Below are 13,694 nucleotides of genomic sequence, written 5' to 3' on the forward strand. Positions count from 1 at the left end.
TGTGTGTGTGTGTGTGGGGGGGGGGGGGTTGCCTCACACACACATATGCCATGATTCTTATTTTTTATTTACTTATTTATTGATTGATATTACCTCTGTTGTGTGTACTATAAGTGTGCTGTACTTGGGAATTGATTTGTGCTGAAAACAGGCTCCCAGAAAGGGTAATGTAAAATAATCAGAACACTTGAAGTCAATTTTGACTCCAAATTGCGTCGGCTGTGCACTAAACCACTAAGGTTGAGACGTTTTGTCCCGAAAGTGCTTTTATACAACCCCTGGCAATAATTATGGAATCACCGGCCTCGGAGGACGTTCATTCAGTTGTTTAATTTTGTAGAAAAAAAGCAGATCACAGACATGACACAAAACTAAAGTCATTTCAAATGGCAGCTTTCTGGCTTTAAGAAACACTATAAGAAATCAGGAAAAATAATTGTGTCAGTCAGTAACAGTTACTTTTTTAGACCAAGCAGAGAGAAAAAAAATATGGAATCACTAAATTCTGAGGAATAAATTATGGAATCACCCTGTAAATTTCCATCCCCAAAACTAACACCTGCATCAAATCAGATCTGCTCATTAGTTTGCATCTAAAAAGGAGTGATCACACCTTGGAGAGCTGTTGCACCAAGTGGACTGACATGAATCATGGCTCCAACACGAGAGATGTCAGTTGAAACAAAGGAGAGGATTATCAAACTCTTAAAAGAGGGTAAATCATCACGCAATGTTGCAAAAGATGTTGGTTGTTCACAGTCAGCTGTGTCTAAACTCTGGACCAAATACAAATAACATGGGAAGGTTGTTTAAGGCAAACATACTGGTAGACCAAGGAAAACATCAACGCGTCAAGACAGAAAACTTAAAACAATATGTCTCAAAAATCGAAAATGCACAACAAAACAAATGAGGAACGATTGGGAGGAAACTGGAGTCAACTTCTGTGACCAAACTGTAAGAAACCGCCTAAAGGAAATGGGATTTACATACAGTAAAGCTAAATGAAATCAAATCAAATCAATTTAATTTATATAGCGCCAAATCACAACAAACAGTTGCCCCAAGGCGCTTCATATTGCAAGGCAAAGCCATACAATAATTACAGAAAAACCCCAACTGTCAAAACGACCCCCTGTGAGCAAGCACTTGGCGACAGTGGGATGGAAAAACTCCCTTTTAACAGAAAGAAACCTCCAGCAGAACCAGGCTCAGGGAGGGGCAGTCTTCTGCTGGGACTGGTTGGGGCTGAGGGAGAGAACCAGGAAAAGGACATGCTGTGGAGGGGAGCAGAGATCAATCACTAATGATTAAATGCAGAGTGGTGCATACAGAGCAAAAAGAGAAAGAAACACTCAGTGCATCATGGGAACCCCCCAGCAGTCTAAGTCTATAGCATCATAACTAAGGGATGGTTCAGGGTCACCTGATCCAGCCCTAACTATAAGCTTTAGCAAAAAGGAAAGTTTTAAGCCTAATCTTAAAAGTAGAGAGGGTGTCTGTCTCCCTGATCCGAATTGGGCGCTGGTTCCACAGGAGAGGAGCCTGAAAGCTGAAGGCTCTGCCTCCCATTCTACTCTTACAAACCCTAGGAACTACAAGTAAGCCTGCAGTCTGAGAGCGAAGCGCTCTATTGGGGTGATATGGTACTATGAGGTCCCTAAGATAAGATGGGACCTGATTATTCAAAACCTTATAAGTTAGAAGAAGAATTTTAAATTCTATTCTAGAATTAACAGGAAGCCAATGAAGAGAGGCCAACATGGGTGAGATATGCTCTCTCCTTCTAGTCCCCGTCAGTACTCTAGCTGCAGCATTTTGAATTAACTGAAGGCTTTTCAGGGAACTTTTAGGACAACCAGATAATAATGAATTACAATAGTCCAGCCTAGAGGAAATAAATGCATGAATTAGTTTTTCAGCATCACTCTGAGACAAGACCTTTCTAATTTTAGAGATATTGCGCAAATGCAAAAAAGCAGTCCTCCATATTTGTTTAATATGCGCATTGAATGACATATCCTGATCAAAAATGACTCCAAGATTTCTCACAGTATTACTAGAGGTCAGGGTAATGCCATCCAGAGTAAGGATTTGGTTAGACACCATGTTTCTAAGATTTGTGGGGCCAAGTACAATAACTTCAGTGTTATCTGAGTTTCAAAGCAGGAAATTAGAGGTCATCCATGTCTTTATGTCTGTAAGACAATCCTGCAGTTTAGCTAATTGGTGTGTGTCCTCTGGCTTCATGGATAGATAAAGCTGAGTATCATCTGCGTAACAATGAAAATTTAAGCAATGCTGTCTAATAATACTGCCTAAGGGAAGCATGTATAAAGTGAATAAAATTGGTCCTAGCACAGAACCTTGTGGAACTCCATAATTAACCTTAGTCTTTGAAGAAGATTCCCCATTTACATGAACAAATTGTAATCTATTAGATAAATATGATCCAAACCACCGCAGCGCAGTGCCTTTAATACCTATGGCATGCTCTAATCTCTGTAATAAAAGTTTATGGTCAACAGTATCAAAAGCAGCACTGAGGTCTAACAGAACAAGCACAGAGATGAGTCCACTGTCTGAGGCCTTAAGAAGATCATTTGTAACCTTCACTAATGCTGTTTCTGTACTATGATGAATTCTAAAACCTGACTGAAACTCTTCAAATAGAACATTCCTCTGCAGATGATCGGTTAACTGTTTTACAACTACCCTTTCAAGAATTTTTGAGAGAAAAGGAAGGTTGGAGATTGGCCTATAATTAGCTAAGATAGCTGGGTCAAGTGAAGGCTTTTTAAGTAATGGTTTAATTACTGCCACCTTAAAAGCCTGTGGTACATAGTCAACTAATAAAGACAGATTGATCATATTTAAGATCGAAGCATTAATTAATGGTAGGGCTTCCTTGAGCAGCCTGGTAGGAATGGGGTCTAATAGACATGTTGATGGTTTGGAGGAAGTAACTAATGAAAATAACTCAGACAGAACAATCGGAGAGAAAGAGTCTAACCAAATACCGGCATCACTGAAAGCAGCCAAAGAGAACGATATGTCTTTGGGATGGTTATGAGTAATTTTTTCTCTAATAGTTAAAATTTTATTAGCAAAGAAAGTCATGAAGTCATTACTAGTTAAAGTTAAAGGAATACTCGGCTCAATAGAGCTCTGACTCTTTGTCAGCCTGGCTACAGTGCTGAAAAGAAACCTGGGGTTGTTCTTATTTTCTTCAATTAGTGATGAGTAGTAAGATGTCCTAGCTTTACGGAGGGCTTTTTTATAGAGCAACAGACTCTTTTTCCAGGATAAGTGAAGATCTTCTAAATTAGTGAGACGCCATTTCCTCTCCAACTTACGGGTTATCTGCTTTAAGCTGCGAGTTTGTGAGTTATACCACGGAGTCAGGCACTTCTGATTTAAGGCTCTCTTTTTCAGAGGAGCTACAGCATCCAAAGTTGTCTTCAATGAGGATATAAAACTATTGACGAGATAATCTATCTCACTCACAGAGTTTAGGTAGCTACTCTGCCCTGTGTTGGTATATGGCATTGGAGAACATAAAGAAGGAATCATATCCTTAAACCTAGTTACAGCGCTTTCTGAAAGACTTCTAGTGTAATGAAACTTATTCCCCACTGCTGGGTAGTCCATCAGAGTACATGTAAATGTTATTAAGAAATGATCAGACAGAAGGGAGTTTTCAGGGAATACTGTTAAGTCTTCAATTTCCATACCATAAGTCAGAACAAGATCTAAGGTATGATTAAAGTGGTGGGTGGACTCATTTACATTTTGAGCAAAGCCAATTGAGTCTAATAATAGATTAAATGCAGTGTTGAGGCTGTCATTCTCAGCATCTGTGTGGATGTTAAAATCGCCCACTATAATTATCTTATCTGAGCTAAGCACTAAGTCAGACAAAAGGTCCGAAAATTCACAGAGAAACTCACAGTAACGACCAGGAGGACGATAGATAACAACAAATAAAACTGTTTTTTGGGACTTCCAATTTGGATGGACAAGACTAAGAGACAAACTTTCAAATGAATTAAAGCTCTGTCTGGGTTTTTGATTAATTAATAAGCTGGAGTGGAAGATTGCTGCTAATCCTCCGCCTCTGCCCGTGCTACGAGCATTCTGGCAGTTAGTGTGACTCGGGGGTGTTGACTCATTTAAACTAACATATTCATCCTGCTGTAACCAGGTTTCTGTAAGGCAGAATAAATCAATATGTTGATCCATTATTATATCTTTTACTAACAGGGACTTAGAAGAGAGAGATCTAATGTTTAATAGACCACATTTAACTGTTTTAGTCTGTGGTGCAGTTGAAGGTGCTATATTATTTTTTCTTTTTGAGTTTTTATGCTTAAATAGATTTTTACTGGTTGTTGGTGGTCTGGGAGCAGGCACCGTCTCTACGGGGATGGGGTAATGAGGGGATGGCAGGGAGAGAGAAGCTGCAGAGAGGTGTGTAAGACTACAACTCTGCTTCCTGGTCCCAACCCTGGATAGTCACGGTTTGGAGGATTTAAGAAAATTGGCCAGATTTCTAGAAATGAGAGCTGCTCCATCCAAAGTGGGATGGATGCCGTCTCTCCTAACAAGACCAGGTTTTCCCCAGAAGCTTTGCCAAACGCTAAACGAAAGCCATCATTAACACCTAAAGAGAAATAAACAAGGTTACAATGGGCTAAGGAAAAGCAATTGTGGACTGTGGATGACTGGATGAAAGTCATATTCAGTGATGAATCTCAAATCTGCATTGGGCAAGGTGATGATGCTGGAACTTTTGTTTGGTGCCGTTCCAATGAGATTTATAAATATGACTGACTGAAACATGTAACATGTAAACTTCCACAGTCATTGATGATATGGGGCTGCATGTCAGGTAAAGGCACTGGGGAGATGGCTGTCATTACATCATCAATAAATGCACAAGTTTACGTTGATATTTTGGACAATTGAAAGGATGTTTGGGGATGATGAAATCATTTTTCAAGATGATAATGCATCTTGCCATAGAGCAAAAACTGTGAAAACATTCCTTGCAAAAAGACACATAGGGTCAGTGTCATGGCCTGCAAATAGTCCGGATCTTAATCCAATTGAAAATCTTTGGTGGAAGTTGAAGAAAATGGTCCATGACAAGGCTCCAACCTGCAAAGCTGATCTGGCAACAGCAATCAGAGAAAGTTGGAGCCAGATTGATGAAGAGTACTGTTTGTCACTCATTAAGTCCATGTCTCAGAGACTGCAAGCTGTTATAAAAGCCAGAGGCGGTGCAACAAAATACTCGTGATGTGTTGGAGCGTTCTTTTGTTTTTCATGATTCCATAATTTTTTCCTCAGAATTGAGTGATTCCATATTTTTTTCCTCTGCTTGGTCTAAAAAAGTAACCGTTACTGACTGCCACAATTTTTTTTCTTGATTTCTTATAGTGTTTCTTAAAGCCAGAAAGTTGCCATTTGAAATGACTTTAGTTTTGTGTCATGTCTGTGATCTGCTTTTTTTCTACAAAATTAAACAACTGAATGAACATCCTCTGAGGCCGGTGATTCCATAATTTTTGCCAGGGGTTGTAATTGCAATATTGTATGATCGTGTATGGAAATCTAAGATGAACAGCCCTTAATCCAAACTTGAATTAATTATACAGCAGACATTCAGAATGGTAAAACCTTTAAGTATTTATGTCTTGGCCTTGATTAACAGAAATCTTAGCTGCATCTGGTCCAAAGAATTAGATTTGCATTGATGAGTCATTTACTAAATAGGACACGATGGGCCAGCGGTCTCCACAGTGAGCTTTTATATGGAGCCCATTTGGTGGTCATTGCATCAATCTGTCCACTTCCATTTTCCTCCAACTTCTCTTCCCTTGAAACCAAATTTCTTTTGCTTTCTTTCTAACCTTCACAGGGAGTTCATTATAGACGGTCTGTCAGTGGAGAGGAATCATGTGCTCGTTCGCGTGAGTGCGGTGGGAGGACCGTCTGAGCGGAGGCTTCCCCCTCGAGACCTGCGACAGGTCAGCTCGATTTTCATTTTTATACTCATCTCAGTCCCCAGTGTTTCCTCTCGGATGTGGATTGGCTCTTTTCTGTATTGTATGACATCATCAGTCTTATAAAATCAAGGTTTGATGTTTTTCTTTATTGATAGCTGTGTTTGATGCAAATATCCATGTGGCAGCTGTACATCTGGAGCCGTGCACATTTCAGTTTGTCCAAAGATGCATGACGGTCCTTATCTTGGATGCTTTGGATTTTTTTTAGTAGTTGTTTGTTCGTTCTTCTCTCCATAGATGTCACTGTGACATCTTCACAGCAGTAGCACATGCAAAGTTGTCGTTTTCTGCCGTGTGCGTATTTTGAACAGCACAGCTCACTTTTTATCCAGTTATGCCAAACTTGGACCCATGATTGAAAGTTTTCCAGGGACAAAGTGACATGATTTTGAGAAAAATCAATTAAAAGTCAAGGTCACAGGCCAGGCTCAGTGTTTTGGCCCAGTGCCTCAGTGTGTGTGTGTGCAGGTGGCACTGCAGAATATACAGTAGTGTTCAGAATAATAGTAGTGCTAGGTGACTAAAAAGATTAATCCAGGTTTTGAGTATATTTCTTATTGTTACATGGGAAACAAGGTACCAGTAGATGCTCACAAATCCAACAAGACCAAGCATTCATGATATGCTCACTCTTAAGGCTATGAAATTGGGCTATTAGTAAAAAACGTAGAAAAGGGGGTGTTCACAATAATAGTAGCATCTGCTGTTGACGCTACAAACTCAAAACTATTATGTTCAAACTGCTTTTTTAGCAATCCTGTGAATCACTAAACTAGTATTTAGTTGTATAACCACAGTTTTTCATGATTTCTTCACATCTGCGAGGCATTCATTTTGTTGGTTTGGAAACCAAGATTTTGCTGGTTTACTAGTGTGCTTGGGGTCATTGTCTTGTTGAAACACCCATTTCAAGGGCATGTCCTCTTCAACATAAGGCAACATGACCTCTTCAAGTATTTTGACATATCCAAACTGATCCATGATACCTGGTATGCGATATATAGGCCCACACCATAGTAGGAGAAACATGCCCATATCATGATGCTTGCACCACCATGCTTCACTGTCTTCACTGTGAACTGTGGCTTGAATTCAGAGTTTGGGGGTCGTCTCACAAACTGTCTGCGCCCTTGGACCCAAAAAGAACAATTTTAACTCTCATCAGTCCACAAAATATTCCTCCATTTCTCTTTAGGTCAGTTGATGTGTTCTTTGGCAAATTGTCACCTCTTCTGCACATGTCTTTTATTTAACAGAGGGACTTTGCGAAGGATTCATTGCAAAAAAAAAATTAGCTTCACACAGGCGTCTTCTAACTGTCACAGCACTTACAGGTAACTGCAGACTGTCTTTGATCATCCTGGAGCTGATCAATGGGTGAGCCTTTGCCATTCTGGTTAGTCTTCTATCCATTTTGATGGTTGTTTTCCATTTTCTTCCATGCGTCTCTGGATTTTTTGTCCATTTTAAAGCATTGGAGATCATTGTAGATGAACAGCTTATAATTTTTTGCACCTGCGTATAAGTTTTCCCCTCTCCAATCAACTTTTTAATCAAACTATACTGTTCTTCTGAACAATGTCCTAACGTCCCATTTTCCCCAGGCTTCAAAGAGAAAAGCATGTTCACAGGTGCTGGCATCATCCTTAAATAGGGGACACCTGATTCACACCTGTTTGTTCCACAAAATTGACAAACTCACTGACTGAATGCCACACTACTATTATTGTGAACACCCCCTTTTCTACTTTTTACTAATAGACCAATTTCATAGCCTTAAGAGTGTGCATATCATGAATGCTTGGTCTTGTTGGATTTGTGAGATTCTACTGAATCTACTGGTACCTTGTTTCCCATGTAACAATAAGAAATATACTCAAAACCTGGATTAATCTTTTTAGTCACATAGCCTACTATTATTCTGAACACTACTGCATATACGTATTTGTCTTGGCATGGTGTCTGTTTTCAGTCATTCTGTCAAATAAAATAAAAATAAACTATATTTTATACTTGATTTTAATTGTGTTTACCTTTGTGGACTTAAACTTAAAAATGAGCACCTCTGCATCTCTTCTGCTTTTAAAATTCAAATAATTCTTAAAATATACAGATGAGTTTAACACTGTAATTAGTAAAATCTGCTGTAAAAAAAATCTTACACTCCAATTTGGACACTTTAATAAATAATTCAAAGTAAACGTGTTCTAAACAATGTAGTTAGGTTTATCCAGTTCAAATGTGGAGACTCAGTGATTTAAAAAAATTAATCCTTTTAAGTTTTTTTTTCACAATGTCATGTATTTTTGACACATTTGCAAAAACTAAGGGGGTGGGATTAGTTAATGTAAAGTATGTTAAAGTATTTATTTCTTATCTAATGTTAGTAATATAGATTGTTTCTGTTATTTTCTTCTCCATTAAAATCTCTTCAGAATGATGTATTGCACATAAAGCTATCTTGAAAGTTATGACAACGGGAGGAAGTGAAATTCCAGTTCTCACCCTGTGATGAAGAAAAATATTTTAAAAACTCCCCGCTGCCTCTAGAAGATTCTCCTGCACTGTATGACATGATGACATCCTGTAAAAGCTTTAGTATACATTTTTTTGAAAGACAAAATTACAAGCACATTATCTATAGCCAGTGTTAATCATACACATGGAACATCTGATGAACAGAGCTTATTAAACATGTGACGTGAAAATCAAAATCAGCCACTTTTGAATGTTTTTTTTTTTTTTTTGCAAAAAACACTCCAAATTCAACATAAGATCAAATAATAGACCTTTGTAATTGTTACCATCAGACAGTACACACAATTTTCATTAGAAAAAGTGAAAGTATACACAAAAGAATACTTCACAATATTTTTACACACAAACATCACAAGTTGTGTCTCAAACTTTGAACCTTGTCTTAAGGTGCACATACACACTTAGCATCCAGCCTCAGTGTACCACGGCCTGCACAAATGTCTATCCAAGGTGGCAGCAGTAGTCAGGGAGGGCCAATGAATGGTTACACAGCGCCCAAAATTTATCCTGTAATTTGATAACTAAGCATGGCTAAAATTTACCCTATGGCTAGCATACTGACATAGTATGGTACTATGCTTCCTACTCTTTTAAATTCATTTTATTAGTAAACAGAGCAGGTCTCGGCCTCACCTTGATTGGAGTCTGGGTCTGTTAGTGAAGTTTAGGGCTAGTGGCCTGCGATCGCCTTAGTGTTTCTTCTCCTTTCCTGTTGCTTAATGCTGATGAATTATACCTTATGGCCCAGTCACACAGCATACGACAAGTCCTCAACAAAGGGAAAACAGTAAAAAAAAAAAAAGTCACAATGCATTGAGAAAGGTGGACGAAAGAGCTTTATCACCAGATAGTTTGTGAATCAGGAGGGCAAAAGGGATGAAAGAGAAACGAAAGGAAACCGAAGCTGACGTTGATCTCGACACTTTAAACCATAGGTGTCAAACTGATTCCAGAAAGGGCCAAGAGGGTGCAGGTTTTCTTTGTAACCACCCACTGCACCAGGTTTGAGCAGATGGGAAATCAGCTGGTGCTGTGGGTGGTTACAAAGAAAACCTGCACTCTCTTGGCCCTTTCTGGAATCAGTTTGACACCTGTGCTTTAAACGAAACACACCTGGAGCCACAGCTGGAGCAATGTGTGTCTGCATCTCTGAGTTCCAGGACTTGGCGCTGGGACAGAGCTCATAGTGCCTGAGTCCTGAAGAAACTGCAAACAGAAGCTGTGGAGATCTCTGTGCACGTTGCACCTTTTCTGGTTCCTCATCCAGAACAAAAGAGGGATCATCTCCTTCATCATCAGAACCCTCACTGTCTGTCGACACACTGGGCGCTCTGGCTTGCTCCAATTAAAAAAAAAAAACTGGTGTGCCGTGATCACTGTATTGTGTTACAAAGCTCTATATATATATATATATATATATATATATATATATATATATATATATATGCACTCATATTGTTACATGTAATAAAACATAATAAGCGCACGCTGCCACTGACGCTGCGTTCAAGTACCGTCGGAAATTTTTTTTGTTGTTTCAAATTTAGCAGTTGCTTGTGGCAAAATAATTAATTGTATCCACACAAAAGATTAATTCTGGCCTATATAAGGGGACTGAGCCCAGTGAAGCTGATCCCCCATCCAGATAAAAAAAAAAAAAAATCCAAGCAGACAGGCTGAATTTGCCTTGTAATTTCCGACGGTACATGAACGTAGCAGCAACAGAAACGTCTTCTGTACTGTGTGAAAACATTTAGCTGGTCAAACTAAACGCTAATGTTACAAAAACTAAGCAAACGATAAGAAACGTCAACAACAACAGCAAAATGAAATACGGACGAATTGAGGTTTTTGTTGCCCTTTGTTCAAATTTTTCGACAGTTTAAAAATCTTGACGAAGCGCCAGCTGCAGGAACGAAGCTAAGTGAAGGTTAAATGATGCCAACGAAAGTCTCGATTTCTTGTTTTGTTAGGGCTTCATTGCCCTTCGTTAAGTGCCGTGTGACTGGGCCATTAAGTGTAGTTTTTCTAGTTAACTGTGTCCGAGATGTGGCTGGATCCTTGTGCTGGACTGGATTTCTGCGGTGGATACGGGTTGGACCCTGCTGTAAGAACAGATCCAACGAGTGGCCTGATGCTCCCCCCCCGTCGGACTGGGACACCTGCATGGACTTTCATCAGTTGTTGTTGTCTTGTGTTCTGTATTGCAAACCTTTGTGGTAGAATGCGCTAAACAGTGGGTCACCCCTCTGAGTCTGGTCTGCTTCAGGTTTCTTCCTCAATATCATCAGAAGGAGTTTTCCTTACCACTGTCACCTGTGTGCTTGCTCTAGTGGTTGGAAAAGGTAGACTTTACTTGTGTGAAGCCCGTTGAAGAAGCTTTGTTGTGATTCATCGCTATATAAACTAAAAAATAATTAAATAAACCCTATTAATTCAACCAATAATTTGCATCACTTTTTTTTTTTTTACAAAACTGGAGCTACTTTTAAATTTTGAGGTTCTATGTAGGAACACTCCTGCAGGTTGTGGAGAAGACAGAATTTTTAAACAGTTCCCCTGTTTAAAAGCTGTGTTCAGAAACTGAATCTGTCAGTGAGATATTTTTACACGGTGATTGTCCCAGTTCCATCCACGCGACGTTGGGGTAAGTACGGTGATACTGCAGAACCAAGGTACTGCGGCTGTTTTCTCGTCCTCTTGAAGCCTTGCTTTTAGTAATTTGTAGAGATTTTTTCTTAATTTTTATTTTTCCAGTACAAATAGGTGATTGAATTAAGAATTGAAATGTTGCATTGAGAAGAAGGAATTAATTTGGGGTGTAATTTCACTTTCATGGCAGCTATTCTACCCATTAATGAGGGGAATTCATCCAGTTTTAAAGCTTTGCTTGTGAGATCTAATTGGGTGTAATTTTAATGAAATACGTCTGACAGCCTGAGGGACCCATCAGCACCAAGTGTTTGCTGTTGAGAGTCTATAAGCACTGAACCTTGTTCTGCAGAATCCCTTGTGTGAAAAACTAATTACCCCCGTGGTTACACAGTCAGCCAAGTCACCAGATGTAATTGATTTGGTTTATTTAGACTAGATTTGTCCAGAGTAGATTGTCAGCACTGTTGAATCGAAACATCACTGAAATCCAAACCTTTCGTGGAAAATAAACCAAAAATAAATGTCTCATTCAGCATCAAACTATGCAATGACCAAAACAAATTCCACAAGAGATGAAGTGAAAAGTTAATGAATATATATCAGTCTCTTAAGGCTTAAAGCCTAATGTGGGACTCCAGCTCATACCAATGAGACACTTTGGCAGCAAATAAAGAAATCTTTGTAGCAGGAGGGGCAGGCTGAGAAAGTTTGGACGTGCCAAAGAAGTCAGACATCTAAAGAGCTGTCGACGTCAATCACTGGCATTCGGGTTAATGATGATGATTCCACAGTGAGAAATAGCAGACAGAAATGCCATTAAGGTGTGTTTGCTCAGTGAAACCAAGCTCCAGCCTCCGGATGTCAAAAATGAAACCCACTCGGAAGAGGAAAGAGCTGCAGTTCCTTCAGTAGCCACTTGAGGCTGGCTCCAAATGGGAACAGATTGCTGTAGAAGTCCATGTTAAAATGTGCAACTTTAGAGCAGAAATAAACATGTTTACAGCTGCTTTTTAAACTGTTATAACTCATCATTTTAACATACTTTAAGCTATGAAGTTATGAATAAATAGGGGCATGGTTGGTTTGAGTGACAGGTAGTGTTTGCCGCTGAGTTGAGGTCAAAGGTCAGGCAGCTAGCTGTGGTGGCTAATAGTTGTGGATGACCGTGCCTGTTCTTTCTGAGCATTTTGTTTCAAATATCTGTAATAATATGGCTTGTTGTATGGTTAATTGCACTAGCAGATGGCCCAAAAAGTCTGCTCCAGTATTTCCAAAAAAGAACTATGACTCAATGAAACACAGTTCTTTTTTAGCATGCAATTTTGGTGCTATATGAAATGTGCTATTGCACGCCCCGCCCACCATGCGTGCTACTACACAAAGTCTTTTTTTTTTTTTTTTTTCTTTCTTTGGTGTGGGGGGGTACACGAAGTCAGTGCATGTACATTGTCGCGATTTTGGACTCAATTAAATTTCACGTTGGACTGTTAAGCACCAGTGGAACACCAAAATGTAAGTCCCCTTCTGTTACTTATAAATTAATAAAATATCAAATGACAAGGATCTATTTTAGTCATTATATAAAACAAATAATGAATGATGAGTTTTTTCATTCTTTCAATGGAGCAAATATTTAATTTTGTGAAAGATGGAGCCTCATTGAATGGAACATTCCATCTTTCACAAAATTAAATATTCGTACCATTGAACTCATAAACATTCATTAGTTGTATATTTTAGAAGTCTTGCATCTTTATACTTCATTATTGGTGAGACAGGTATACGTGCAATAACCTCTATCCTAATTGCCTGATTGTCACCAAACTTGGTATGTGTGATAGTGAAGAACGTTATTGATTTTGGGCTCAAAAGGTCAAAATCACTTAACTGTACTTTGTAAAAGCCGTCTGCAGAAAAGCATCACTTTTCACAAATCCAAATAAAAGTATAAATTACATGCATAAACCTCCTGAATGTCACCTGTATGAAAATCCACGCTTCTGGGCGAGAACATTAATTTATCATAAATAACACCCAGAAAGTACCGTACCACTGGGATTCAAGACACTGCTGAAGAACTTTTTTTTTTTTTCTGAAGGGGAACTTGAGTAAGATTGATGTCTGCACTATCATAAGAAAGTCCTCTCCTGTTTATAGTGCAAAAGGTGGAATTAAGGGATCTCCTAAAGCTACTGAATGGGGGAAAAATTTGTCTTTTTAGTACAGTTCCATCCCATTGAGGGTCAGACTGCATCGCTGAAATAGGGAAGTAATGGTTTGACATGAAAATGAATGTTTCATAAAAGGTTTCACCACTATGTGCCTCAGGAGATAGTCAAGGGAAAAGGCTCATTTGTGTATGTAAATCTATATGCGCATTTAAAAAAAAAAATACAACCCCAATTCCAATGAAGTTGGGACGTTGTGTAA

The 13,694-nt window shown here is 39.0% G+C and overlaps 1 protein-coding gene across 1 annotated transcript in view; it reads left to right on the forward strand.

The window, feature by feature from the left end:
- The window catches only part of tbc1d32 (TBC1 domain family, member 32), a 344,636-nt gene that overhangs the window by 162,470 nt on the left and 168,472 nt on the right, over positions 1–13,694 (forward strand). The window contains 1 exon segment of the mRNA XM_034162816.1: positions 5,924–6,032. Coding sequence (XP_034018707.1) covers positions 5,924–6,032 — 109 coding nt within the window.

The sequence above is a fragment of the Thalassophryne amazonica genome, chromosome 21, assembly GCF_902500255.1.
Source record: "Thalassophryne amazonica chromosome 21, fThaAma1.1, whole genome shotgun sequence".
NCBI classification, from domain to species: domain Eukaryota; kingdom Metazoa; phylum Chordata; class Actinopteri; order Batrachoidiformes; family Batrachoididae; genus Thalassophryne; species Thalassophryne amazonica.